General features: G+C 44.3%; 1 protein-coding gene across 1 annotated transcript; it reads left to right on the forward strand.

Moving 5' to 3' along the window:
• LOC309521901 (SUN domain-containing protein 3-like) lies at positions 1 to 27,750 on the forward strand. Its single transcript, XM_082205029.1, has 13 exons — positions 1 to 320; positions 3,404 to 3,501; positions 10,748 to 10,861; positions 11,965 to 12,049; positions 14,155 to 14,225; positions 14,449 to 14,504; positions 15,211 to 15,251; positions 18,177 to 18,336; positions 19,626 to 19,710; positions 20,996 to 21,111; positions 22,753 to 22,920; positions 24,530 to 24,619; positions 27,208 to 27,750. Exons 1-13 carry the CDS (start codon positions 208 to 210, stop codon positions 27,334 to 27,336), a joined length of 1,326 nt encoding a protein of 441 aa, XP_082061155.1. The 5' UTR covers positions 1 to 207; the 3' UTR covers positions 27,337 to 27,750.

Here is a 27,750-nt window from a genome sequence, read left to right on the forward strand (position 1 = left end):
CTGGACGCCTGGCAGATAATCTCCACATACTTCAGAAGTGCATTGGAAAGACAGAATGGGTGCCACTTTGACGATGACTTATTAAAAGAGGTCCTCCCTTTGGTCGTGTGTGCAATTTTGGCGGGTGTCGGTTTTCAGTGTCCATGATACAGTGGGAAGAATCCAACAGATTTGTCTCGGAATACATCCAGTCGCCCTTTCTCAAGAATGAACGGGAAGCGGTCTGTGCGGAGAAGTTTGGAGCAACCAACACAAGGCTTTCAGGATAACCCAAATATTTCCAGTGGGCCAACGGGATCCGGTGGAACGCAGTCAAACAGGTAGAGCAATATTGTGTGTATTTGTATCCTGGTAAAGTAACAGGTTAGGGACGCAGGTGGCACTGTGGGTTAAACTACAGAGCCTAGGACTTGCCGATCAGAAGGTTGGCAGTTCGAATCCCCGTGACGGGGTGAGCTCCCGTTGCTCGGTCCCAGCTCCTGTCAACCTAGTACGTCGAAAGCACATCAAAGTGCAAGTAGATAAATAGGTACCACTCCGGCGGGAAGGTAAACGGCATTTCCATGCGCTGCTCTGGTTCGCCAGAAGCAGCTTAGTCATGTCGGCTTAGTCATGACCCAGAAGCTGTATGCCGGCTCCCTCGGCCAATAAAGTGAGATGAGCGCCGCAACCCCAGAGTCGGTCACAAGTGGACCTAATGTTCATGGGTCCCTTTACCTTTAAAGTATCAGGATAAAAAACATGGGGGGAAAGGACACATAAGAGAACGCTTAGGTTTATAATTTTAATATTGCCAGAGGGTACCTTCAGACACGGGTGGTGCTGTTGTCTAAACCACTGAGCCTCTTGGGCTTGCAGATCGGAAGGTTGGCGGATCAAATCCCCTTGATGGGGTGAGCTCCCGTTGCTCTGTCCCAGCTCCTGCCAACCTAGCAGTTCAAAAGCACACCAGTGCAAGTAGATAAATAGGTACCACTGTGTCGGGAAGGTAAACAGCATTTCCGTGCATTCTGGTTTCCTTCACAGTGTCCCGTTGCACCAGAAGCAGTTTAGTCATGCTGGCCACATGAGCCGAAAAGCTGTCTGTGGACAAACACTGGTTCCCTCAGCCTGAAAGCGAGACAAGCGCCACAACCCCATAGTCACCTTTGACTGGACTTAACCGTCCAGGGGTTCTTTACCTCATTTACCTTTACCTTTTACCTCAGGCTGTCAGTATTTTGCAGGTGAGGTTCAAGTGCATTCCATGGCATTTCGGTTTGTGCAATTCAAGTAAATTAAAGTGCTCTGTTACTGTACCTCAACAAATTCCCTTGTGTGAGACATGCCACATATTTAACACTTTGAGCTCATGTGAGATATTTCATGTTCCTGCCGTTAATATGCATTATTGTTTTTTTGTTTGGAGTCACAGTGATTTCTCTAAGGCTCCAATTAGGGTGTCTGGATGTAAAAGCAAACAGAGCTCCTACACCTATAATGAACTAATTAATGAATTACATTTCTATCCCACCTTTCCCCCCAAAGAGCTCAAAGTGGCCCCTGTGGTTTCTCTTGCCTGCTTTCTCCTCACGACAATCCTGTGAAGTAAAATTATGTTTCCTTTTCCACAAGGGAAGCTCCACAAAGCATCTCCCAAATGGGAAGTTAACGTTTTGCAAGTTATTACAGATATCAAACTAGACTGCAAATTCCTTTACGAAGGATGCCGGTGTGGCCTTCCCATCCAATATACCTTTATTTACTGTACATTCACTATGGGCATTGCAGGCGGGATTCAACTATGTTGTTGTGTGTGCGCTATGATCTCCATTCACACAATGGGACTTGCCCCTGCAACCCTTCAGTCTGTTCTGACTGCAGCAACCCAGTCAGATGGATGGCATACAAATAATAAAATAATAATAATTGAAGGAAACCTCCAAACAGGTTTAGGGGACACACAAAGGGGAGAGTTTTATTGCACAAGTGGAGCTTGTTCCCCACTTTGTGCTTTGCTGTTGAAATATACTCAGAGTCAAGTGTGGATTTCATGCTCCTTATTCAGTTAATAGTAGTGAGGAGGAATGGAAGTTCCCCCCAAATGTCTGCTTTATATACCGTACATTCTTTACACAATGGGCCCCACGTGATTGGCTAATTCCGGGATTCTCCTGTAGGCCAATCAGGTTGCGGATTCACTTCCACCTGGAGTTGGATTGGGTGGCTCCTGAGGACCAATCAGCCTGCCACATTCTGAATCCTATTGTTCTAGGACCAATCAGACTGCTGCAATTTGGATCCTATTCAACTCAGTACATAACAGCTGTATTCTACTTCTGGTATGCAGCACTGACTGCTGCAGAGGGAAGACGAGATCCATATCTGGGGAGTTTATCTAATATGGCATCTGTCAAACTTTTCAGTGGCTGGCTTTTGTTTTGTTTTTTGTTTTTTTCTAGTCTATTAATTAGGATAAGAACATGGGTTACATACACATGGCATTCTCTGTATCTTGCAGAATCTTCTTAAGACAAACCTTCCCCACACCACTTCTGTCACAATGTGCAATGTCAATTTCCATGCAATTTGTTTTTACTCCCATGTGCCCTGTTCCTGGCTACAGTCAAATCATCATCATAACTTTATTATTTATACCCCGCCCATCTGGCTGGGTTGCCCCAGCCACAATGGGCCACTTCCAACACATACAAAAACATCAAACATTAAAAAACCTCCCAGTACAGGTGTCTTCTAAAGGTTGTATAGTTATTTAACTGTTTAACATCTCAGCACCACTGCTGAGAAGGCCCTCTGCCTGGTTCCCTGTAACTTCACCTCGCAATGAGGGAACCCCCAGAAGGTCTTCGGAGCTGGACCTCAGAGTCCGGGCTGAATGATGGAGGTGGAGATGCTCCTTCAGGTATACTGGGCCGAGGCCATTTAGGGCTTTGAAGGTCAGCACCAACACTTTGAATGGTGCTCGGAAATGTACTGGGAGCCAGTGTAGATCCTTTAGGACCAGCATGAACAGCTATCTGTATGGATGAAATCCATCTGTTTTTGGAGACAATGGAGGAGGACACCTTTGGGTCAAACATCTGGAAGGTTACAGTGGCTGCTGTAGTTGTAGAAATACTGGAGAGACATGTTTTGTTGCAGCTGGAGCAGATGAAGGCATCCGGTTGTGCTGTTGCAGATGCACAACAGGTTTTCTTCTCTCTGAGCTTCTTCCCAGCATTCATTTCTCCTCTGGTCATACACAAGATTCCTGGTGTCTACAAACAGTGTGCCACACAACAACCAAAGAATTTGTAGGACATCTTTCCTTTTTTCCCCTGACAGAAGCATGTCCATGAAGGAATCTTAAACACAAATCGTTTTGAAGAACGCTCAGATAATTTACAGCATTTCCTTCTTTCAGCTGGTACTTGCGCAATTCCACAGGGAAATGCCCCAGAAACTCTACTACCTCAAGTGGTCAAACAACTTCAACTGTCGATGAGGGAGTAGAAACGGGGGGTAAGTTCCAAAAGGCATGCATTTATATGTTTTTATTTGGGGGGAATTTCATACCGTCAACAAGGCAGCATAAAATCAACAATAAAATTGCATTTCTAAGACAAATGTATAACATATCAGTACAGTGGTACCCATAGGCGCCGACTCCATGGGGCTTGAGGGGGCTTGAGCCCCCTCAAAAAAAATTTTGGGGGGGCTCAGCCCCCCCAATAATCTCGGGCGCCGCCGCCGTCCCCCGCCTCCTCCCCACCTGCTCCCTCGCCAGCCAGCCAGCCAGCCGCGCGCCCTAGCCGGAGAGCCCCGGCCGTCCCCCGCGAGAACAGGGGAATCCCCGGGGGCGGGGGCTCCTGCCTCTAGCCCCAGGTTTCCCGCATATCAGCTGTTCCGGAGCTGATAAATAGGCAGCAGCATGCTCTCCCCTATTCGCTCACGAGGGGGCGGCGCCACTTTATTTGCATATTCATGAGCTTATTTGCATATTCATGAGCTTATTTGCATATTCATGAGCTTATTTACATTTCACGAGCTTTCCCGGGCCCCCCCAATATTTTTTATAAGTCCGCGTCCCTGGTGGTACCTCGGGTTAAGTACTTAATTTGTTCCGGAGGTCCGTTCTTAACCTGAAACTGTTCTTAACCGAGAAGGCCCTCTGCCTGGTTCCCTGTAACTTGGCTTCTCTCAGAGAGGGAACTGCCAGAAGGCCCTCGGTGCTGGACCTCAGTGTCCGGGTAGAATGATGGGGGTGGAGATGCTCCTTCAGGTAAACTGGGCCAAGGCCATTTAGGGCTTTAAAGGTCAACACCAACACTTTGAATCGTGCTTGGAAACGTTCTGGGAGCCAATGTAGGTCTTTCAAGACCAGTGTTATGTGGTCTTGGCATATGGGCAGCCAGTTAAACTCTTTCAGTACAGTTAATATGGGCTTTTGATAGGCCACTCTATTCAATAGCATTTTTGCCACTTCCTGCTCAAGCTGCAGCTTCTGGAGCAACTGTCAGGGAAGCCCCACCCAGAGTGCATTGCAGTAAACCAATTGGAAGGTCACCAATCCCTGGACTACCATAGCTAAGCTATCTTGATCCATTTCGCTTGTCTTCTTCTTCCATCATCTGTCAGAGTGAACAAGGCCATTCAGTCTTGAAACCAGGTCCGAACCCAGACTGGAATGAGTCTGAATAATCAGTATATTTCTGGAATGTCTGCACTGCACTGCCACTGTCTCCATCACTCCCCCCACCCAAAAAAACCCCAGGGTATTTGCAACTGGTTCATAGCTATCACAAAGCACTGGTTTTGGGTAGAGCTTCTTTAAGATTGGCAGTACTGTCTTCACTGTAAGGTTAATCACTTGTGTTGTGAGCGGTGGCTGGAGATAAAATGTTGTCTGAGACCCTCTACGCAACTTGATTAAATCCACTCTTCAAAGATTTATGGGACACGTTGAGCTGAGCTTGCACGTCGAACCATTCTCAAGTCTAGCTCAACATGTGCAAATCTCCGGAAAGACTTAACTTTGGTTAATTTCAGTACACACTCAGTCAGTTAGACACTGAGTTATATTGCCTACCCAACAACAGTTGTTTAGAGGTTGTGGTGGGGGAATTTTCAAATAAAATTAAAGACCTAGCGGTCCGAACAAAGTCCCTAGAGGACTCAAATAGGAAAATACAGAAAGAAACGAAAGATCAACGAAGAGAAGTAGAAAAAATCAAGGAGAATTTTGAAGAATTAAATAAAAGCCAGGATCAGGTGTTAGACAATTTAGCCATGATGGAAATGAAGCAAAAGCAGTTAAATTTGAAATTTAGAGGAATAGGGGAGGCAAGGGAGGAAGATATAAAAGAAAAAATGATAAAAGAATTGGCGAGGTGGCTAGCACTGAAAGAAGAAGAAGTTGCGCAAACCATAGAAAATGCTTTTAGAATAAAAATAAGACTGAAACAAAACAAACAGAAAAGGACCCCAGGAGACTGCTTAGTGATCTTTAGATCGATAGAGATGAGAAACATAATTCTGAGAGAAAGCTATCAAAGGAAATTAATGATTGATGGAAAACCAATTATTATTTTTAAGGAAATACCAATCAGGCTTCTTCGTAAGAGAGAGGGCTACAAACAGATAGTCAATATTTTGAAAAAGAACGGTATACAACACAGATGGGAGTTCCCTGAAGGGATCTCTTTTTTCTACAAAGGGAAAAGATTCAAGATAACAGAGATTCAGGAAGTCAGTAAATTCCTTCGCAGATATGAAAAAGAATTAGGGGGGATGCCGGTGAGATATGGAGAGAGAGGTGGAGAGGGGGAGGGGAGGGGAGGAGCGAGGGGAGGGGCGGAGGGAGGGGGCGAAGAGGAGGAGGGTGGGGGGGAGGAGGAGGAGGAGGTGAGGGAGGAGGAGGAAGGGGAGGAACAGGAGGAAACAGAGAATCAAAACACCCGAATTTAAATTAGTCAAAACTCAAAACCTAAACAGACAAATTACTGACTTCTTAATTAGAAAAAAGTAATAATGAATCTTAAAATTTTAACGTGGAATGTAAATGGATTGAACGAAAAGACAAAAAGGAATAAAATTGCAAATGTGTTGAAGAAGAAAAAAGCGGATGTAATCTGTTTACAAGAAACTCATGTAGCCAATAAGCATAAGCATGTATTGGTAAATAAGAACTTGGGAATAGAATTTATAAACTCGGGGAGAGAGAAAAAAAGGGGAGTGGCAACATACGTCGATGAAAAATGGGAACCTAAATTGTCCTACAAAGACGAAGAAGGGAGAATTTTGGGAGTACAAATAAGCTTTCAAGGAGAAAAGATTGACGTGGTAAACATCTACGCTCCAAATTCAAATAGGTCTGAGTTCTATAAAAAATTGGAAGAAGTGTTAGTAGAACTAGGAAACAATAAGCTGATATTAATGGGAGACTTTAATGCAGTGCCTACATTAGAACTGGACAGGCAAACAGAAAAGAGAAAACGAAAACAAGGAAAGTTACCGGAATCATTCCAAGACCTGAAGGAAAACATGGACTTAACGGATGTGTGGAGACACAAGCATCCAACAGAAAAACAATTTACTTTCTTTTCAGAAGTACATAAAAGCTGGGGAAGAATAGACCAAATTTGGACCTCAAGAGAAATTACCCTAAGAGTGATAAAATGTGAAATACAACCGAAAACCCTATCCGACCATAACTCAATAACTTTGGAACTAAAAGGAAAATCAAACGGAGGTTTTAGATGGAGACTGAATGACTTTCTGTTAGATAATGATGAGGTGATCGAAAAAGCCAAAACCACATTAAAAGAGTATTGGGACTTGAATCTTAACACAGGGATAAACATAGAAACAGTGTGGGACGCCAGCAAGGCGGTCTTAAGAGGTTTCTTTATCCAGCAAAACAACCACAAGAAAAAAATAAGGCAGCAAAAAACAGATGAAATACTTAAACAGCTGAGGGAGTTTGAAAAGAAATTAATAGAACATCCGAAAGACGAGCAAAGTCTACAATCAATAAAAATATTACAAAGACAATACTCAATACTAACGAACCAAGAAGTAGAATGGAAAATTAAGATAATGAAGCAAAGATACTTCGAATCAGCGAACAAAACAGGGAAATTCCTAGCCTGGCAACTGAGGAAAAGACAGAAGCAGAATGTGATAAATAAAATAATGGTAGAAGAAGAATTAATAACCGACCCAAAAAAAATACAAAAAAACTTCCTTAAATTTTATGAGGAATTATATAAAAAAGGAGAAGAAGACACAGCCCAAATAGAAAAATATTTAGAGAATTGTATAGGAAAAACGGTTACAGAAGAAGAAAGAACCCAATTAAATAGACCAATAAATTTGGAGGAGATTGAAAATGCGATAAAAAAACTGAAATTGGGGAAGGCACCAGGGCCGGATGGGTTATCGGCCAAATATTATAAAGTGTTGGGAAGTCATTTAGCACAAGTACTCTGCGACACCATGAACAATATCTTAAGAGGAGGGAAAATTCCTGAGACGTGGAGAGAAGCCTTTATAACATTAATTCCTAAACCAGATACGGACAAATCGAACATGAAAAATTACAGGCCAATATCGTTATTAAATAACGACTACAAAATATATGCGGACATTATGGCGAACAGATTGAAGAAATGCTTAATAAGGATAATTCATAAAGACCAAGCGGGTTTCCTCCCAAACAGATTCATGAAAGATAATGTGAGGCACGTCATTAACCTAATTGAATATCTGGAGATTAATAATAATATTCCGGCGTCCCTGATTTTTATAGACGCAGAAAAGGCGTTCGACAACGTTTCTTGGCGGTTCTTACTAAAATCGATAGAAAAGGCAGGGATTGAAGGTGAATTCCTAAAAGGAATACAGGCAATATATTCTAACCAGCATGCTAAATTGATAATAAACAACAATATTACGAATAAATTTAAAATAGAGAAAGTAACAAGGCAAGGATGCCCCCTCTCCCCGCTCCTATTTATTTTGGCCTTGGAAGTCCTGGCGAACAAAATCAGGTCCAAAACAGAGATAAAAGGGATCAAAATAGGATTTAAAGAGTTCAAATTAAAAGCTTACGCTGATGATCTGATGCTATCCTTAGAGGAACCGCAGGAAAGCGTGGGCAAAGTATTGGAGATTATGGAGGAGTACGGTAAACTATCGGGCTTCAAGTTGAATAAAACCAAAACAAAAATGTTAACAAAGAACATGAGAAATGAAGCGACGGAAAGATTAGAGAGACAATTTGGAATCAAGGTGGCCAAGAAAATAAAATATTTAGGGATTTGGCTTACACCCAAAAATATAAATTTAATCGAGGATAATTACACACCAACATGGAATAAAGTGAAAAAGGACTTGGATGTTTGGAACAGGGTGAACCTCTCGTGGATGGGCAGGATGGAAGCAATAAAAATGAACATACTCCCTAGGATGCTGTTCTTATTTCAAAATATACCTGTCATCAGAGGGTCTAAAATATTTAAGGATTGGCAGAAGACACTTTCAAGATTCATATGGCAGGGAAGAAGGCCAAGGATTAGATTTAAACTGTTAACAGATCGTAAGGAGAGAGGAGGACTGGCAGTACCTGACCTAAAATTATATTACGAAGCGGCTTGTCTTTGCTGGGTCAAAGATTGGATAACTTTAGAAGATACGGACTTATTAGATCTGGAAGGAGCCGATAATAAATTTAGTTGGCATGCCTACCTCTGGTTAAATAAAGAAAAAGTACATAGAGGGTTTTCGAGCCATATTATAAGAGGACCCCTGTATGAAGTCTGGGAAAAAAATAAGAAATTGCTGGAGAGAAGAACACCCTGGTGGCTGTCCCCAACAGATTTGCTGTCAATCAAAAAGACAAACATGGAAGTACAAACATTGACATATGAAGGCCTACTAGTGAGATGCCAAGATAGCTGGAAACTAAGACCATATGAAGAACTAAAGGAGAGGTTGACGGGTTGGATACAGTATCATCAAGTAAACGCGATTTGGACAGAAGATAAAAAATTGGGAATGAATGAAAAGAAGTCCAAATTTCAGATTGAAGTAGTCGAAAGTAAATCGAAGATACTATCCAAGATGTATAATATACTACTGGAATGGGAAACTAAAGATGAAAAAATCAAACAAGTCATGATCAAATGGGCAAAAGACCTGGGACATGACATAGAATATGAAAAATGGACAAAATTATGGAGTGAGGGATTAAAATTCACGGCAAGCGCTGCAATCAGGGAAAACCTAGAAAAAATGGTATTTAGATGGTACCTTACACCAGAAAAATTGAATAGAATGTATAGGACCGCAGACAAGGCGTGTTGGAAATGTAGGTCAAAAGAAGGTAATTTCATACATATGTGGTGGACATGTGAGGAAATTAAAAAATTTTGGGACCAGATATATAATGTGTTAAAAAAAATACTTAGATATACATTTCCCAAGAGTCCAGAGGCCTTTCTGTTAGGAATGGTCGGGAAAGATATCCAAGAAAAAGATAAAACTCTATTCCAATACTCAACAGCAGCGGCCAGAATGCTAATCGCTCAAAACTGGAAATGCACAAATCTTCCAACGGTGAGGGACTGGCAAATAAAACTACATGACTTTATTGAATTAGCAAGATTGACGCAAAAAATTAGAAATCACAAAAATACAAAGCTAAAAGAAGATTGGAGTAAGTTTATGGTTTATTTTGAAGGTAATTTTAAAAACCTACCAAATACAGCAGGTCTGTTGTAAAACTCCCGATGCGCAAATCAGAAACAAATACCAGCGGTAAAAAGATAACTATTGAAAGCAAAACCCGAAATCAGTAGGGAAGGAAGTCGACAGTTTTATGTATTTATGTTGTAGTTTTTCTATTTTTGTTTTCTTGTCTGATTTTCTGTTTTTCTTTTATTTCTCTTATCTCTTCTTCTTTTATAGCACTTAAGTGTGGCAATTTTTTGTTGTATGTATTGTTTATTCTTTTTGTGTGCAAAAAAAAGAAATCCAATAAAAATTATTCCTGAAAAAAAGAAGCAATCACAAAAAGAGCACAATCAAACAGCAAGATTCTAGGCTGCATCAACAGAAGTCTAGTGTCCAGATCAACACCTTGGTCAGACCACACCTGGAATACTGTGTCCAGTTATGGGCACTGCAATTTAAGAATGTTGTTGACAAGCTGGAAGGTGTGCAGAGGAGGGCAAGCAAGATGATCAAGGGTCTAGAAACCAAGCGCTATGATGAACAGTTGAAGGAGCTGAGAATGTTCAGACTGGAAAAGAGGAGACTGAGAGGAGATATGACAGCCATCTTCAAATATCTCAAGGGCTGTCACATGGAAGAGGGGAAAAGGCTTGTTTTCTCCTGCTCTGGAGGGTAGGACTAGAAGCAATAACTTCAAGTTACCAGAAAGGAGATTCTCACTAAACATCAGGAAGAACTATCTGACAGTAAGAGCTGTTTGACAGTGGAACGGTTTCCCTTGGGAGGTCCTTGGAGGTCCTTTTTAAGCAGAGGTTGGATGGTCATCTGTCATGGATGCTTTAGCTGAGATTCCTACACCCTTGAGGTCCCTTCCAACTCTACAATTCTATGATTCTAAGCTTCCAAGAAACCAATGGGAGCAGAAGAAGCAACGGGTCCATTTTCCAGATGATGCACGTTTCAATTTTAGATGGGAACACTGAATCCTAGGTGTCACTGATGTCTGGCTAATGAGATGCTGTTCTTTTGGCAGGAGAGTCATCCAACAGAGGACAGATGAGGTTCACCAGAGAAGTTATTGGGAGAGAAAATAGCTGTGGCACCTTATCATCTGACTCGTCTTGCGTATCTCAGAAGAGTCTGCTAAGTATGTATCCAGTTGCATTTGCTTGACACTAAATGTGGGACTTCCCATACTTGCGTAACAAATCTCTTCCAGACTTTTGCTTCTGTACTGTCAAGGGAGATGTTTTTGTTGTACGCTATTTGTTACTTGAGTCGAAAATGGCAATGAAATATTCGGAAATAATGTTAACTTCCTTTACAGGTTATTGTAAGACTTACAGCTGGGATGAATGCATGTGTAAGGGTATCAGGGGGTTGCTCGAGAGCGATCAGGCAAATGCCTCCCTGGTTGGCTGTAAAGCCTTGTTATTGGTGCCAAAAAACCCTTCACCATGCAGAGTACCACTATTCCGTGGCTCGCTCATTCACTGGCAGAATCTGAGAGTGGGCGGTCCTTAAACCTTCCCCAGCAGAGTAGTTTCTTTGACACCCAGTCTGCGCCTCCCCTCTCTGCGCGGAAGCTTACTGTGCAAGGAGGGCGTGGGGAACAGAGGACCTCTCTCCTCCCTGCTTTGCTCAGGCAAGGTGTCCTGGCACTGCCTCGCCTCCTCTGAGCCCTGCATCTCCTCTCCACTAAAGGCGTGGTTACTCTCCTCCGCTGACGAGGTGCTGCTTCCTATGATCTTTGGGGGCTCTCTGTAATCCATCCGGCTTTTCCCCTCTCGCCCCTGAGCCGATGGCAGTTCCCTGACAGCATGTGAAGAGCTTTGCATACTAGAAAGTACTATACCAATGTTTAATAATCTCTGCATTATAGTGGTACCTCAGGTTAAGTACTTAATTCGTTCCGGAGGTCCGTACTTAACCTGAAACTGTTCTTAACCTGAAGCACCACTTTAGCTAATGGGGCCTCCTGCTGCTGCCATGCCGCCGGAGCGCGATTTCTGTTCTCATCCTGAAGCAAAGTACTTAACCCGAGGTAATATTTCTGGGTTAGCAGAGTATGTAACCTGAAGCGTATGTAACCTGAGGTACCACTGTATTATGGTTACTGCAAACTTGCCAAAAGTTGCATTTTCAAATGGGAGAATGAGCCCATATTCTCTCCACTGTTCATAGGTAATCATATAGCCAAAGAAAAAGCAATTCCTTAAATGCTTTGTGACTTCCCCCTCTACCCTGCAGGAGCGATATGTACCATTCCCAGCAGCATAATAATTACTGTTATCTGCCTCCCAGAATTCCTTTGTAAAGCCTGTATCTGTTTAAGGTAAGCACCAGTGCGCTGCTTTTCTTTCCCCCTTATAAAATAAGATTTCATTAAAAACCTTTTCATAATACTGTAAGTTATGCAGCAGCCTGATTCATGCTTAAGAGCATTTTGGAAGTCTGGTCTGGAACAAGAAATGGTTCTGGCATAAATCTTACGAACTTCACTCAGTCAGTGTTGTTGTTGTTTCATAATCTTCCGCAATTCTCAAGGTTGTGGACAAGATAAAATCAGCTTAGAAGCAATCAAAAACACAGAAAGGAACAGCAACCAAATATTAAAACATTATAAAGTAGACATCCATGGCAGAGACAGCAGGTAAAGCTGGACAGAACAAAAACAAAGGGATTCCTTTTCCCCAAGGAAGTGCAAAGAACGGCTGCCTGTTGCTAATACCAAACAAGATTCTTCATTTTTGTAGCTCTAAAGCAGGGGTCAGCAAACTTTTCCAGCAGGGGGCCAGTCCACTGTCCCTCAGACCTTGTGGGGAGCCGAACTATATTTTGAAAAAATAATAATGAATGAATTCCTATGCCCCACAAATAACTCAGAGATGCATTTTAAATAAAAGCACACATTCTACTCATGTAAAAACACGCTGATTTCCAGACCGTCCACGGGCCAGATTGAGAAGGCGATTGGGCCGGATCCGGCCCCCTGGCCTTAGTTTGCCTACCCATGCTCTAAAGAAAGGTTGCCATAAATCTGGAATTTCCTGGACCTGTCCAGAATTTAACTGTTGAAAATAAGAGTCCAGGGGGAGTTTTGGAAAATTGGCAAAATGTCCAGGATTTTGAGGTTGATTACCTAAAGAAACCTGGGACGCGGGTGGCGCTGTGGGCTAAAGCCTCAGCGCCTAGGGCTTGCCGATCGAAAGGTCGGCGGTTCGAATCCCCGCGGCGGGGTGCGCTCCCGCTGCTCGGTCCCAGCGCCTGCCAACCTAGCAGTTCGAAAGCACCCCCGGGGGCAAGTAGATAAATAGGTACCGCTTACCAGCGGGAAGGTAAACGGCGTTCCGTGTGCGGCTCTGGCTCGCCAGAGCAGCGTTGTCACGCTGGCCACGTGACCCGGAAGTGTCCCCGGACAGCGCTGGCCCCCGGCCAATAAATGTGAGATGGGCGCACAAACCCCCGAGTCTGTCAAGACTGGCCCGTTCGGGCAGGGGTACCTTTACCTTTACCTTTTACCTAAAGAAAGCTCAACAACTTTTCTCTGCCAAATTTTACTTCCAGCAATCCTATCTAAAGGTTGTATCCAGTGTTAACCCTGCTCAGAGGAGACTCATTGAAATGAATGGTCATAACTAACTAAGGTCCATTCTTTCAATAAAGGTAAAGGGACCCCTGACCATTAGGTCCGGTGGTGGCCGACTCTGGGGTTGCGGCGCTCATCTTGCTTTATTGGCCGAGGGAGCCGGCATACAGCTTCCGGGTCATGTGGCCAGCATGACTAAGCCACTTCTGGCGAACCACAGCAGCGCACGGAAACGCCGTTTACCTTCCCGCCAGAGCGGTACCTATTTATCTACTTGCACTTTGACATGCTTTAGAACTGCTAGGTTGGCAGGAGCTGGGACCGAGCAACGGGAGCTCACCCCATCACAGGGATTTGAACTGCCGACCTTCTGATCGGCAAGTCCTAGGCTCTGTGGTTTAACCCACAGCGCCACCCTTGTCCTATTCTTTCAATAGGTCTCATCTAAAAACTAAGTCGGATACAAGCCAGAGTCTCTTCGTTCCTCCTTCTGTGGAAGATCTTGTTGTACATAACACAACAGGATGTGACATCATTGCACTGTGCACTTCCTTCATATTGCCTACCTGGCAGTGGTGGGTGGGACACAAGGTGTGGTGATGTCACATCAAGCATTGTCTTATACTAGACATTATTAGGAAGAGAAACATGAAGTAGCAGCAACTCCTGCAATGCCTATCAAATGATCAGAGGTGAATTCTCCCTGGTGAGTCCAGCAGCCATTCCTTTAAAGAGGGGAGCCAGCAGTGTCACAGGATCCCCATTCCATTTCTGTAGACTTTGCTGGATCTCAAGAGTTGTGTCATCATGACTATCAGCCGTTTGACAACACAGCCTTATTTCCTCTCCAGAAACCAATGCACTATGGCAAACTTCGCGAAGTCTCTGAAGTTCTTGTCTATAACAGTCCCAACCATTTGTGGTGAGTATTTGTAGGGTTCCATTCTTAATTTTAGGTGAGACAAACCAAGTTTCACTCACCTGTTATTAGGGCTGGGCAATATATCAAATCTATCTCATCCAAAACTGGTTGGAAGTCCGTATCGTGATATTGGTTTCAAAGTTTTTGACCTGGCGATAAATCACGAATCGTGGTGTGTGTTTTATTATTATTATCAATAAGTGTTTCTTGCTTATTTCTCTAGCCGCCATTTACTGCTCGTGTCTCTGCATGAGGCTTTCAGACGGCCTGTCATCAAAGGTGAGCACCTTTCTGGACGGGAACGTAAACTGAAGTCAGTCAAAGCGAGAAGCAGCTACTGTAGGTGCTTTCCTGGGCAAAGGTGTAAAGCATAGGATTGAGACAGGCAGCTACTAGTATCTAGCAATTGGCACAAGGAAAAGCACGTTGAGTGGGTAGGAGGCCTAAACAACCTTTTGTTTAAACTATCGGCATGCCTTAAGGTGGAATGTTATGACTCCGGGTTCATAACATTTTTGACATCTAGGATGGAACACCTCTGAGAATGTGCAGAGTTTCTTCTTCCCACCCCCCATAAAGGGGAGGATTTAGGTAGGTGGCACTCATCCCATGAAATAATAAGAATAGTTTACCCTGAAAGTAGGGTTGCCATATTTTGAACAGCAAAAAAGAGAACGCTATGACAACTCTCATTTTAAATACTCCTGCTGTATGTAGCCTATAGAAGCTCTGATATATTTCTGAGGTGGGCAGGAGAAGAGAGGAAAGCAATTCTTCAACCACCAGTTATGTCTATGTCTCATCCAGAAAGTACAGCCAGGGACATTGTGGCAATTTTTTTAAAAAAATCCACCCGGACAGAAGTTTTAACTCTGAAAAAGAGGACGTGTTCTGGGAAAAGAGGCGACATGGCAACCCTACAAAGGCCCAAATATATTATAAACGCTGAGGTATATCTGTTTGTTTTCCCCCCTTCTTTTTATAGGAGCTTACACAACTGTATGAAACTGAGCTGAAATCGTTGTGGTAAGAGGGCTTTTCAGATAAGAATCCTGCTTAAATGCACATGTCGCTAGGTTGGTCGTTACTCCTTGTTGGAGCCTTGTGGGTGAATATCTAGGCTGCTCAGAGGGAACACAGGATAAAATTCTCTCTGATTAAAAACAAAAATAGTTGAAGTTCTATACCCAGGTGCACCTTGGTGGGCTTAACTTCAGAGCAGCCATAAAGAGGATTGCATACCCTCCAAGCGCCCCGATTTTCCAGGGGCCGGAATTACGGAATCCTGTTTCCATGGAAAATAAAACCCCTGCACCCAATGAAGGAAACAGTCAATCCGTTTCAAATTCTTTCACTGCAATGCTTCAGCACCCAGCCACTTCTTAGGACCGGCATAGGCAAACTCGGCCCTCCAGATGTTTTGGGACTACAGCTCCCATCATCCCTGGTCACTGGTCCTGTTAGCTAGGGGTGATGGGAGTTGTAGTCCCAAAACATCTGGAGGGCTGAGTCTGCCTATGCCTGTCTTAGGAAATGTGGGGAGTGTTGACTCCTTTAAATGGAGCCTGACACTTGTCTACTCAGAAGAAAGTCCCACTGTATTCCCTGGAGCTTACTCTCAGGTAACTGTGTCAGGACTGGGCAGCCTTACGCTGAAATCCAAAGCGTTTTTACGCAGAACTAATTCCTACTGAGTTCAATAGGATTTACTCTCTGGCAAGTTCCTGATCATGTTCACAGTTTCTTCTATTACAGTGGTACCTCGCAAGACGAATGCCTCGCAAGACAAAAAACTCGCTAGACGAAAGGTTTTTCCGTTTGCGATTTGCCTCGCAAGACGAATTTCCCTATGGGCTTGCTTTGCAAGACGAAAACGTCTTGCGATTTTGTTAAACCGTTAAAACCGTGCTTCGCAAGACGAAAAATTCGCTAGACGGCAAAACTTGCGGAACGAATTAATTTCGTCTTGCGAGGCACCACTGTATTATTATTATTATTATTATTATTATTATTATTATTATTATTATTCCCCACCTTTTTCATTGACAGGGACTCAAGGCAGCTTACCACTAAAAATTTATTTCATTCCCTTTATCTGTTGAAGGTGTCAGGACTGGGCAGCCTTACGCTGAAATCCAAAGCGTTTTTACGCAGAACTAATTCCTACTGAGTTCAATAGGATTTACTCTCTGGCAAGTTCCTGATCATGTTCACAGTTTCTTCTATTACAGTGGTACCTCGCAAGACGAATGCCTCGCAAGACAAAAAACTCGCTAGACGAAAGGTTTTTCCGTTTGCGATTTGCCTCGCAAGACGAATTTCCCTATGGGCTTGCTTTGCAAGACGAAAACGTCTTGCGATTTTGTTAAACCGTTAAAACCGTGCTTCGCAAGACGAAAAATTCGCTAGACGGCAAAACTTGCGGAACGAATTAATTTCGTCTTGCGAGGCACCACTGTATTATTATTATTATTATTATTATTATTATTATTATTATTATTATTCCCCACCTTTTTCATTGACAGGGACTCAAGGCAGCTTACCACTAAAAATTTATTTCATTCCCTTTATCTGTTGAAGGTGTTGCTCACGATCCCTCCCCTCAAACTTTTTTTTTCCTTTACGACCACCCTGCAAGGGAGGTGAGGCGGAGAGGTTGCATTGGCTCAAGGCGACTGTAATGGTTCTAGGGGTTACTCGTGCGTAAGCCGGTGCAAACACCTGGTTGGGTTACCTGAGTGAACCTTTTCTGTCCGGACAGCCGCTCTCTCGTGGCTGTCTCAGTCACTGGCAGAATCCGTCAGTGGGCGTTTCTTAAACTTCTTCCAGCAAAGAAGCTCTTTGACGCCTAGTCTCCTCCTACTCTCTCTGCGTGAAAGCCTTCTGCGCAAGGAGGGCGTGGGCAACGGAGGACCTCTACTCTCCCCGCTGGTCCCCGGCAAGGAGTCATGGGACCGCCTCGCCGCTTCCCCCATCTGCCCCCCTTCTCCACTGGTGCTACGCTGATTCTCTTCCCCAGAAGATGGGCTGCCTCTCCCAATCCCGGGACGCTCTCTGGAATCCCTCTGGATTTTGCTCTCTCCCTCCGGCACTGATGGCAGTTCCCTGACAGCGACCAATGTCAATGTGTATATGGCGTACATCTGTGCAGGAGATCAAACACAAGAGAAGCTTCCTGGTGTCCTATTTTCATCGGAGAAATGTTGGAGGGGTTGGAATAGGATGTCCCAATCTGAACCTGAGAAATGTTGGAGGGGAGGGAATTGCGTTGCAAGACACGCTTAGCAGGAAACTTGGCACCACATGACTTACCCGTTATTTGAAATTAGCCTTTGACCAATCATCCAGAAGCCCTAATCTGCAGGTACCTGTTGATGGTTTCAATTACTAATAATAATAATAATAATAATAATAATAATTTTTATTTATACCCCGCCCTCCCCAGCCAAGGCCGAGCTCAGAACGGCTTACAAGCAATAATAAAAACAAGTTGATTACAACTTAAAAACAAAATTAAAATACAACATTAAAATATTGAAACATTAAAATATTAAAATGTAGCCTCCTCACAGGAGGAGAAGGAAAGGAAAAAAGAAAGAGAGGGAGGGAATCAAATTGGCTCCAAGCCAAAGGCCAGGCGGAACAACTCTGTCTTACAGGCCCTGCGGAAAGAAATCAGATCCTGCAGGGCCCTGGTCTCATGAGGCAGAGCGTTCCACCAGGCCGGAGCCAGAGCTGAAAAGGCCCTGGCTCTGATTGAATCCAATCCTTAGGGCCCGGGACCACTAGGGTGTTGCTATTTATGGACCTTGAGGCTCTCCATGGGGCATACCGGGAGAGGCTCTCCATGGGGCATACTATCGCATTGCAGCCGGTTGGAGAACCGGGTTCCTCCTGCTGGACAAGCAAATGATTCCTGATGTTTACATTGTTCCTATTTTTCATCTCAAGGAAGTCCCAGAATTTGCTCGAGGAACAAATCCATGAAATCCAGGGCCTTAAAAAGGAGACAGATCGCCTGCGTGCCGAGATCAACAGCATCAATGAAGGCATCCTGAAATCTGTGAAGGAAATCCTGGAGGAGAGCGATATCCCAGGAGAGAACAAAGATGTAAGATGCTGGAAAAGGCACTTCTCTGCTTCCTGCTTTGCACTTCATCCCCTCATTACAGGCTCGTCTTGCTGTTGTCATAACCTGGCAGCTTTAGAAACAAACAAAGAGGAAGAGTTAGCCTTGTTCCCTATCAAAAGTATATATAAAAAAAAGCAAGCCCCTTATAAACACAGCCTCCTGTGAGGGCAATGGTTTCCATACCTGCTAAGTTCAGAGGAATCCCTGTCTGCTGCAGAGGATTCTGGGATGTGTTGATGTTAATTTCACACAGGTCAGCCTGTTGGGCATCACTGTCATTCCATGCAAACTGCGCCCCAGAACAGTGGGAGGGTTGCATGGTGTATACTCTTTTACTGCTTTTAAAAGAAAGCGCAACACTGGAGATATACTGTATTTTTTGCTCTATAAAACTCACTTTTTCCCTCCTAAAAAGTAAGGAGAAATGTGTGTGCGTCTTATGGAGCAAATGCAGGCTGCGTAGCTATCCCAGAAGCCAGAACAGCAAGAGGCATCGCTGCTTTCACTGCCCAGCGATCCCTCTTGTTGTTCTGGCTTCAGAGATTCAGAATACTTTTTTTCTTATTTTACTCCTCCAAAAACTAGGTGCGTCTTATGATCTGGTGCATCTTATAGAGCGAAAAATACGGTAACTTTCAAACACATACTGCAGTGCTTGGCTATGTATACATTGTCGCTGTTTGTATGAAAGTTAATTTGTTAATGGATTAAGAAATACTGGAAGATGTCTGGATTTTGCCTTCAAGGTCTTAAGGTATGGGAGATTCTTAACCACCCCTGCCCACCCCAGCCAGTTAAAACGCACGCCCCCTCCTGCCAATTCTCACCTGCCAGCGTCATCCCTATGTTCACATTCCATGCCATTCCAGCAAATCTTAACTTTGGAGTTAGGGCCATGTGTTTGCTGAGATAATATCTTAGGATTGCCATACATCCGGACATAGCCAGAATACTGCAGTCGGAAGCAGTGTCTGGGCGAAAATTGCTTAAATGTCCAGGAAAATCCTGGCAAGTTTGCCCAAGACAAAGCTAAAGAACTTTTGTGTCTGGATTTTCACTTTTTGAAATATGGCAACCCTATCATATCTTGCTTTGCCATATAAGCACATGGTGTGCATTTGTCCATATTCATGCAACTGCTGCACATAGAGCCTTAAATTGCATTGTTCAAACTCCTTGGATAATTCATGTGCTGCAATGCATGCCTTTGATATCTGCAGTGACTCTGCCCTGAGGTCTCCCTGATCGGGTCTTTCTCTCTTTCACAGCAAGTGCTCACAACGATCAACTTGGCTTTTAAGAAGATTTATGAAGATCATGTGCAAATGGCTGATTGGGCTCAGAAAACCATAGGTAACAATAGACTATGCTCTTTTCTTATTACCTGAATAAACGAAGCTACTTCCCACTGCCTTTTAGGGCTGAGCAAATGAAACCCATTAAGACTGTTGTCCGAAGTACTTAGGTACAGTGGTACCTCGGGTTAAGTACTTAATTCGTTCTGGAGGTCCGTTCTTAACCTGAAACTGTTCTTAACCTGAAGCACCACTTTAGCTAATGCGGCCTCCTGCTGCTGCCATGCCGCCGCTGCACGATTTCTGTTCTCATCCTGAAGCAAAGTTCTTAACCTGAAGCACTATTTCTGGGTTAGCGGAGTCTGTAACCTGAAGCGTATGTAACCCGAGGTATCACTGTAGTTGTTTTTCACTTTGACATCTGGTGGGAGGGCGTTCCACAGGGCGGGCGCCACCACTGAGAAGGCCCTCTGCCTGGTTCCTTGTAACTTGGCTTCTTGCAGTGAGGGAACCGCCAGAAGGCCCTCAGAGCTGGACCTCAGTGTCCGGGCAGAATGATGGGGGTGGAGACGCTCCTTCAGATATACTGGACTGAGGCCGTTTAGGGCTTTCAAGGTCAGCACCAACACTTTGAATTGTGCTCGGAAACGTACTGGGAGCCAATGTAGGTCTTTCAAGACCAGTGTTATGTGGTCTCGGCGGCTGCTCCCAGTCACCAGTCTAGCTGCCACATTCTGGATTAGTTGTGATTTTCAGGTCACCTTCAAAGGTAGCCCCACATAGAGCGCATTGCAGTAGTCCAAGAAGGAGATAACTAGAGCACGCACCACTCTGGCGAGACAGTGCGCAGGCAGGTAGGGTCTCATCCTGCATACCTGATGGAGCTGCTAAACAGTCATACCATGGGTTAAATATGCTTTGGGATGAATATTTTCGGGTTCCGCTCTGCGGTGACCCGGAAGTAATCAGGTTTCGCCACTCGCGTATGCGCAGATGCTCTAAATGACGCATGCGCAGAAGCGGTGAATCGCGACCCACGCACCCGCAGAAGCACAGATGCGGGTTGCGTTCACTTCAGGATGCAAACGGGGCTCCGGAACGGATCCCACTCGCATCCAGAGGTACCACTGTACTATTCTGGGGGGGAAGTTTCCCCAAAAAGCTCAACAAATTGGGTTTGCAGGTGTCAGGAATTTTACATTTTGTTCCAACCAGACTCTCCTTATGTGGCAATGAGAAACTGTGCTATGGTCAGTGAAACACAGATCGGATGGAAATTTAGGTCTTGTGGGTCAGTAGAGCTTGCTGTCTCTCAATTCTAATCTTCTTTTTTATCTCTATAGGAGCCACAATTGATAAAGACAGGACATCTAAGAGTTATGTACCTGAGAGCATGCAGAACTGCTGGTTCCAATGGCTTTTTGTGTCTTCAACAAATCCTCCTGATACTGTTCTGCAGGTAGGGTAGACTGCCTGTATTCTATCACTGGTAGTACAGGTTTGGCGCAGTATTAGGATTCTTCAGTCATCCATTCTCCAAACTTTCATCTTCCTGCCTATCCTCCAAGTGTCCGTTTTCCAGGGACAGTCCTGGAATTAGAGAAGCCGTCCTGGTTTCTGATTTGATCCCGGCATGTCCCAGTTTTCCTTTTTCCTCTACTCCAAGTCTCGGAGACTTATTTGAAACTAATCCCAGATAAATACAGACAACTGTTTTGTTTCAACATAACAAAATATCAGAACATATCATCCTCATCATTTCCCCCCTTTCCCCCCACCTCCCCAGCAAACCCTCCCCCCCCCCCAAATAATTCCCTCAGCTCCTCTCTCTGATTTCTCAACACATATTGTTCTCTGCATACTGTAAAATTGTATAAATCCTTATACAGAGGTGCCCCGCAAGACGAATGCCTCGCAAGACGGAAAACTCGCTAGACGAAAGAGTTTTCCGTTTTGGAGGTGCTTCGCAAAATGAATCGCCTATGGGCTTGCTTCGCAAGACAAAAATGTCTTGCGAGTTCCTGCGGGGTTTTTTTCCTTTTCCCTCCCTTTTTCTAAGCTGCTAAGCCGCTTATCAGCTGATCCGATAAGCCCCTAAAAGCCGCTAATAGCCGCTAATAGCGCTTATAGCGCTAATAGCGCTAATCCGTCAATGGGCTTGCTTCGCAAGACGAAAAAACCGCTAGACGAAGAGAATCACAGAACGGATTCTTTTCGTCTTGCGAGGCACCACTGTATTATCTATCTACTATATTAACCATCAATAGATTTGTGTATGTTTATGCAAAACTTGCCAAGGAGTCCAGTTCATTTTGTTGTCTGTTTAGATAATTTGTTAAAAGTTCCCATTCTTCTTTGAAGTCACAGTAGTAGTAGTCCTTATCTCGCAGTTTGTATGTCAGTTTAGCCAGTTCTGCATAGTTCATCAATTTCTCTTGCCACTGTTCTTTTGTCAGGGTTTTCTCATTCTTCCATCCAGAGCCAGTGTGGTGTAGTGGTTAAGAGCAGCAAACTCGTAATCTGGTGAACCGGGTTCGTGTCTCCGCTCCTCCACATGCAGCTGCTGGGTGACCTTGGGCTAGTCACACTTCTTTGAAGTCTCTCAGCCCCACTCACCTCACAGAGTGTTTGTTGTGGGGGAGGAAGAGAAAGGAGAATGTTAGCCACTTTGAGACTCCCTCGGGTAGTGATAAAGCGGGATATCAAATCCAAAACTCTCTTCTTCCATCCTTGTGCTATCAAGACTCTAATACAGACAACTGTTTATCAAGTCGTCATCGTTACTGTGTAGCTGCCCCATTCTTAAACCAGCCATTCACCTCTGTGCCAAAACTTCCCTGTATCAGGAAGTTTTTAATATTTGACATTATGTTTTTATAGGTGTTGATAACCACCCAGAGTGGCCTGGGGTATAAATAATAAAATTGTTGTCGTTGTTATAATATCTGCCTCAGAACAGAAATTGTGGTAGGTCAGTCACCAATGATCATCTGCACTCAGCCGCAGAAGTCAGTTTATATATATTGGACCCAAACTGCAACTATGCCTGGGATGGTGGGAGTATCATGTTTTAGTCACTTGAGTTGCTTCCTGTCTCTAGCCAGATGTTTATCCTGGAAACTGCTGGGCTTTCCGGGGTTCTGAGGGCCAAGTAGTAATTAAACTGCCGGAGAAAATCCAACCAACGGCCGTTACGGTTCAGCACATCTCTAAAGCTATCTCTCCCTCCGGAGGAGTCAACAGTGCCTTGAAGGACTTCTGGGTTTTTGTGAGTATTAATGTTCAACTCGGCATTGCGCTCCTCTCAGATAAAGCTGCAGAGCTGTAATTTCGGGCACTGGGAAGGCTACTCAGCAAGCCCAGATGCATGGGCTGCTTCTCACGAACAGGGCATGGGTTAAAGAAGACTAACACACATCACCATTGTTAAGTCGTGGGTGAACATATCAGACGACACAGCGATTCTTCAAACAGCTCTTGTTTATTCAGAGGCCAGAACTGAAGGGCTCAGCCAGCCTGCTTATATAGAGCTCCAGTACAACGTTACTGTAGCAACTTTCTAAAACTATCCAATCACTGAACGTCACTTTCGATCCTTCATTTGCATAACTATCTACAGTATCCCCCTGCTGGCCCAGGGTGAGAACTTCAGTACATAACAACCATGTCAAGCTCAACCAGGACTGGGGAGCACCCTAGGAGGCTGCCTCATGTTGAGTGAGAACACCAGTCCACGTAGCTCAGTAATGTCTACAGACTCCAGTAATGTTTACACACCAGTGGTGGCAGCTCTCCTGCATTTGAAGGCCAGTTGGTGTAGAGTGAGGAGGCCAGGGGGCCATGGCCCTGGGTGCAAATTTCTGACAGGGCACAACCAGGCACCCCCACAACAGGTTCCCTCATTGAGGCCTGAGCCACGGGGAGGCAAGCTGTACCCAGGCAAGGCTTGCTGCAAGGACAGGAGGGCGAGGTGACACAGCAGCACTCCTGGCTTTGCGTTTCTCTGCCTTATCTCTGCTCCCAGGTTGGGGCTAGTTGGCAAGGAAAAACTCCCTTGATTAGATGCTGGCCGGAGAAGGGGCTGACTACTGTCCAGTCCACCATAGGGTATAACACTTGCCCTGCCCCGGGCAGCAGCAACCCACGCTACGTACACTTGAGGCAAGAGCCAGACTCTGGTCTTGTCTGTATGGTTGCCTACGTTCTGTCCATGTGTTTTTGCATGTCTGTCCTCTTAGCCTGCCAGGTCACTGGCCTCTTTATCGTCTTGCCCTTTGGTTTGCCTGAATCCTTCCTCCAGCTCCTTTTTGATAGGGCGCCTTCAGCTAGATCAGGCGTGGGGATTTTTGTAGAGCAAGCGCCACATTCTGTCACAGGCCACCCAAGGGCCACATGCCAGAGCAAAAGTAGGCAGAGAAGCAGGTGTGACTCTTAAGCTTTGTCCAGTAAAAGTTGGATGTTTCTACATATTCATATTCTTCCTTGATATACCACTTCATATTTCAACAGACATCTCTAAGTGGTTTATGTGCCACGTGTTCCATCTTCCCATCCTCCCATCCAGACATGGGAGAGGCACTGTCACAGTTCAATGACACAAGTCATCCAGGCAAAAGCACCCGAGGAGGCTGCAGTGTGGGGACATTGAGGGGTGGGGCCTGGGGATAGGGGGTGGGACCTGGGAAAAATCCCAGGCACCAGACAAAGAAAGCTAGAGAGACACATGTAACCATCATTCCTGGGCTTGACCCATGAACGTAATTAAATCTGCCTCTGCAGCAGCCTCCCAGGGTGCCACCTTAATAAAGAATTGTTTTCCAGACCGCCCTTTCTGCCACTAATTTCAGCTCCCTGCTACTTCTGGCTTTCCATTTTAGGGGCTAGAGGATGAAACACGAGAAGAAACTCTACTGGGGAAATTCATGTATGATATTGAGAAAGAAGCCATTCAGACATTCCAACTGAAGGTACCCTAACTAATAACAACAACAACAACAACAACAACAACAACAACAACAACAACAACAATAATTTATTTGTACCCTGCCCATCTGACTGGATTGCCCCAGCCACTCTAGGTGGCTTCCAGCATATATAAAAACATAGCAAAACATTAAACCTTAAAAAGCTTCCCAATACAGTCGTACCTTGGAAGTCAAACGGAATCCATTCTGGAAGTTTGTTCAACTTCCAAAACATTTGGAAACCAAAGCACAGCTTCTGATTGGCTGCAGGAAGTTCCTGCAGCCAATCGGAAGCCGCGGAAGCCCTGTCGGATGTTCGGCTTCCAAAAATAGTTTGCAAACTGATACAGTCACTTCTGGGTTTGCGGCGTTCGGGAGCCAAAACGTTCGAGAACTAAGCTGTTTGAAAACCAAGGTACGATTGTACAGGGCTGCCTTCAGATGTTTCCTAAAAGTTATATAATTACTCATCTCCTTAATATTTGAGGGGAGGGTGTTCCACAGGGCGGGTGCCACTACTGAGAAGGCCCTCTGCCTGGTTTCCTGTAACCTCGCTTCTCACAGTGAGGGAACCGCCAGAAGACCCTCAGAGCTGGACCTCAGTGTCCGGGCTAAGCGATCGGAGTGGAGACGCTCCTTCAGGTATAGTGAGCTGAGGCCACTTAGGGCTTTAAAGGTGAGCACCAACACCTTGAATTATACTTGGAAACATACAGGGAGCCAATGTAGATCTTTCAGGACTAAGCATGAGAGCAATGGGGTATCCAAAGGGAAGAAGCCCACTTGCAATGGGCTGTCCCAAAAGCAGTGTTACGAGACAACTCCTTGTGTACAGGACAGTTGCTCCACTGCTGTTATGTACTGAGTTGAATAGGATCCAAAATGCAGCAGTCTGATTGGTCCTAGAACAATAGGATTCAGAATGCAGCAGTCTGATTGGTCCTAGAACAATAGGATCCAGAATGCAGCAGTCTGATTGGTCCACAGGAGCCACCCAATCCATCTCCAGATGGAAATGAATCCACAAGCTGATTGGCCTACAGGAGAATCCTGGAATTAGCCAATCACGTGGGGCCCATTGTGTAAATAATGAATATGAAGCAGACATTCTGGGGAAACTTCCATTCCTCCTCACCACTATGAGCTGAATAAAGAGCATGAAATCCACTCGACTCCGAGTATATTTCAACTGCCTTCTTCTAGGGATTGGGTCTCTGCGTCCGATCTTCACAGCTCTCTTCCTGAATGCCCTGTTGGTACTTCATCAGCATGAAAGAACCGACAAATTAGATGGCAGGGACCAAAACAAAAGGCAACTCCTGTTAGCATCAATGGGAAGACTGGAGTTGCTTTTCATATACAGATTAAAATATGTGTGGGTGCATTACTCCAGTCTAATTTGAATGGAGGCGGAAGTGGATTAGCAGCTAAATAATGCTCAGATGTGGACAAGCCTTTGCCTCCCAGTCATCTTACATAAATGGGGTGTGTGGATGGCCGGTACGGCAAAATACAGTAGAAGGAGAGACTTTGTCTGTGTGGGCAACCTTGCATAGAGGACCTGTACCACTATTTATTGCAATGCCCGCTATATATAGAACCCAGAGACCGATTTATAAAACCCCTGCTTATGAATGGAACACACTCGAACAGGGCAGAAAGAGTGAAATGGCTGCTGAGTGATACTGATGACTTCATAACTTATAAAGTAGCACTATATGCATTGGCAGCTAAGAAGATCAGGAGAAAATAACTAGATAAAATAGTGGTCAATTGCAAAGGTGATTTAGACATTTATTTATTTCTTGTTCTGCTGCTCATTGTGTGCATATCCAATAAGGGATCTGCAAATCTCAACTTTTTTCCAAAATTTTTTATTGATTTTCCAAAAAAAAAATAGACAAACAAACAAACAAACATATATCTTAACTATACTTAATCCAATCTCAGTAACATTGTTAAGTGACTTCTTCAAAGCCCCCTGGCTGAGTTTCAGTGTATATCATTGTAACTGTTTTCCAAAACCTATTTTCTCATAAAATTAACTTATTCACTTAACATCTTTCTTTCTTTCCATTTTAACTTTAAACATATTATTCTCTAACATTACATATTTAATTCCTATCTGATATTTGCAAGTTTTTCCAATTAAGTTATCTTAACATATTTGACTAAATAGTATTTAAATTTCTTCCATTCCTGCTGGTACTCCTCCTCCTTCTGGTCACGGACTCTTCCAGTCAGGTCGGCTAGCTCCGATAAGTCCATCATCTTCATCTAGGTGATTTGGACATTTCAGCTGGCACATTCTATCTGAGAACCCCCTGCTATTCTCTTTTTGTTTCCTTTGTGAATGATGCCATGGCCTTTGGCTAGTGCAACAAAGTTGGTGACGATGATGATGATGATGATGAATGGGGGGTGTACCCTGAACTCTCCCCCTGTGAAATTGGGCTCTCCTTGGGAGATTAAAAAAATAAATAAATCTGCTAGAACAATTTGAGATGATGACAAAAGTACTGGTGAAGCACAGCAAAGTTTTACACATTTGATTCCGTTTGTTCTTTCTCTTCTCATCCTCTGCATTTCAGAACGAGCATTTAAAACAGTTTCTGCATATAAAATTCAAGGTGCTGAGCAACTGGGGCAACTCAGAGTTTACCTGTATTTATCGACTCCGGGTGCATGGGAAGATGGTCCGTTCCTCGCCCATCGGATGAAGGCAGGGGGTGAAAAATCTTGCAAGATGAATAAAAGGAAAGAAAACAGGAGTACCAGCGCCCATCGTACTGAGCAAACTGTAAAGAGCACTCGCAGCTCACTCTGACGTTTTCCTAGGGGAGGGTGGAGAGGGAAGTTTGGAGGGGGAGGAAGGGAAGAATCCTAATTATGCCAAGATATTTAAAGTCTGACAGGTGTTCATGACGGAAAGACCCAATCTGTGGTCTGCCCAAGAAACCAAGACAAGAATGACAGGGGAAATTTCAGATGATCGATGCAAAGCCGTGGCACTGGCAAATTGATCTTAAGTCACGTGAATATTTTTGGTCCTGTCCAGTTTTCTGTGGAAAGGGGGGAGGGGAATAGTTATGAAAGTAGGCAATGTCCCAATAAAGATTTATGTCTAGACTGAA

This window comes from Podarcis vaucheri (assembly GCF_965113315.1).
Source record: "Podarcis vaucheri genome assembly, chromosome: 17".
NCBI lineage: Eukaryota > Metazoa > Chordata > Lepidosauria > Squamata > Lacertidae > Podarcis > Podarcis vaucheri.

Bases quoted from the DNA above. Each gene is read 5' to 3' on its own strand.
- LOC309521901 (XM_082205029.1), top strand. From the start codon at position 208: ATGAACGGGAAGCGGTCTGTGCGGAGAAGTTTGGAGCAACCAACACAA. The intron at 19,711-20,995 runs GTAACAATAGAC...TTATCTCTATAG, and splicing joins TTGGGCTCAGAAAACCATAG to GAGCCACAATTGATAAAGAC. The intron at 22,921-24,529 runs GTGAGTATTAAT...TTTCCATTTTAG, and splicing joins TGAAGGACTTCTGGGTTTTT to GGGCTAGAGGATGAAACACG.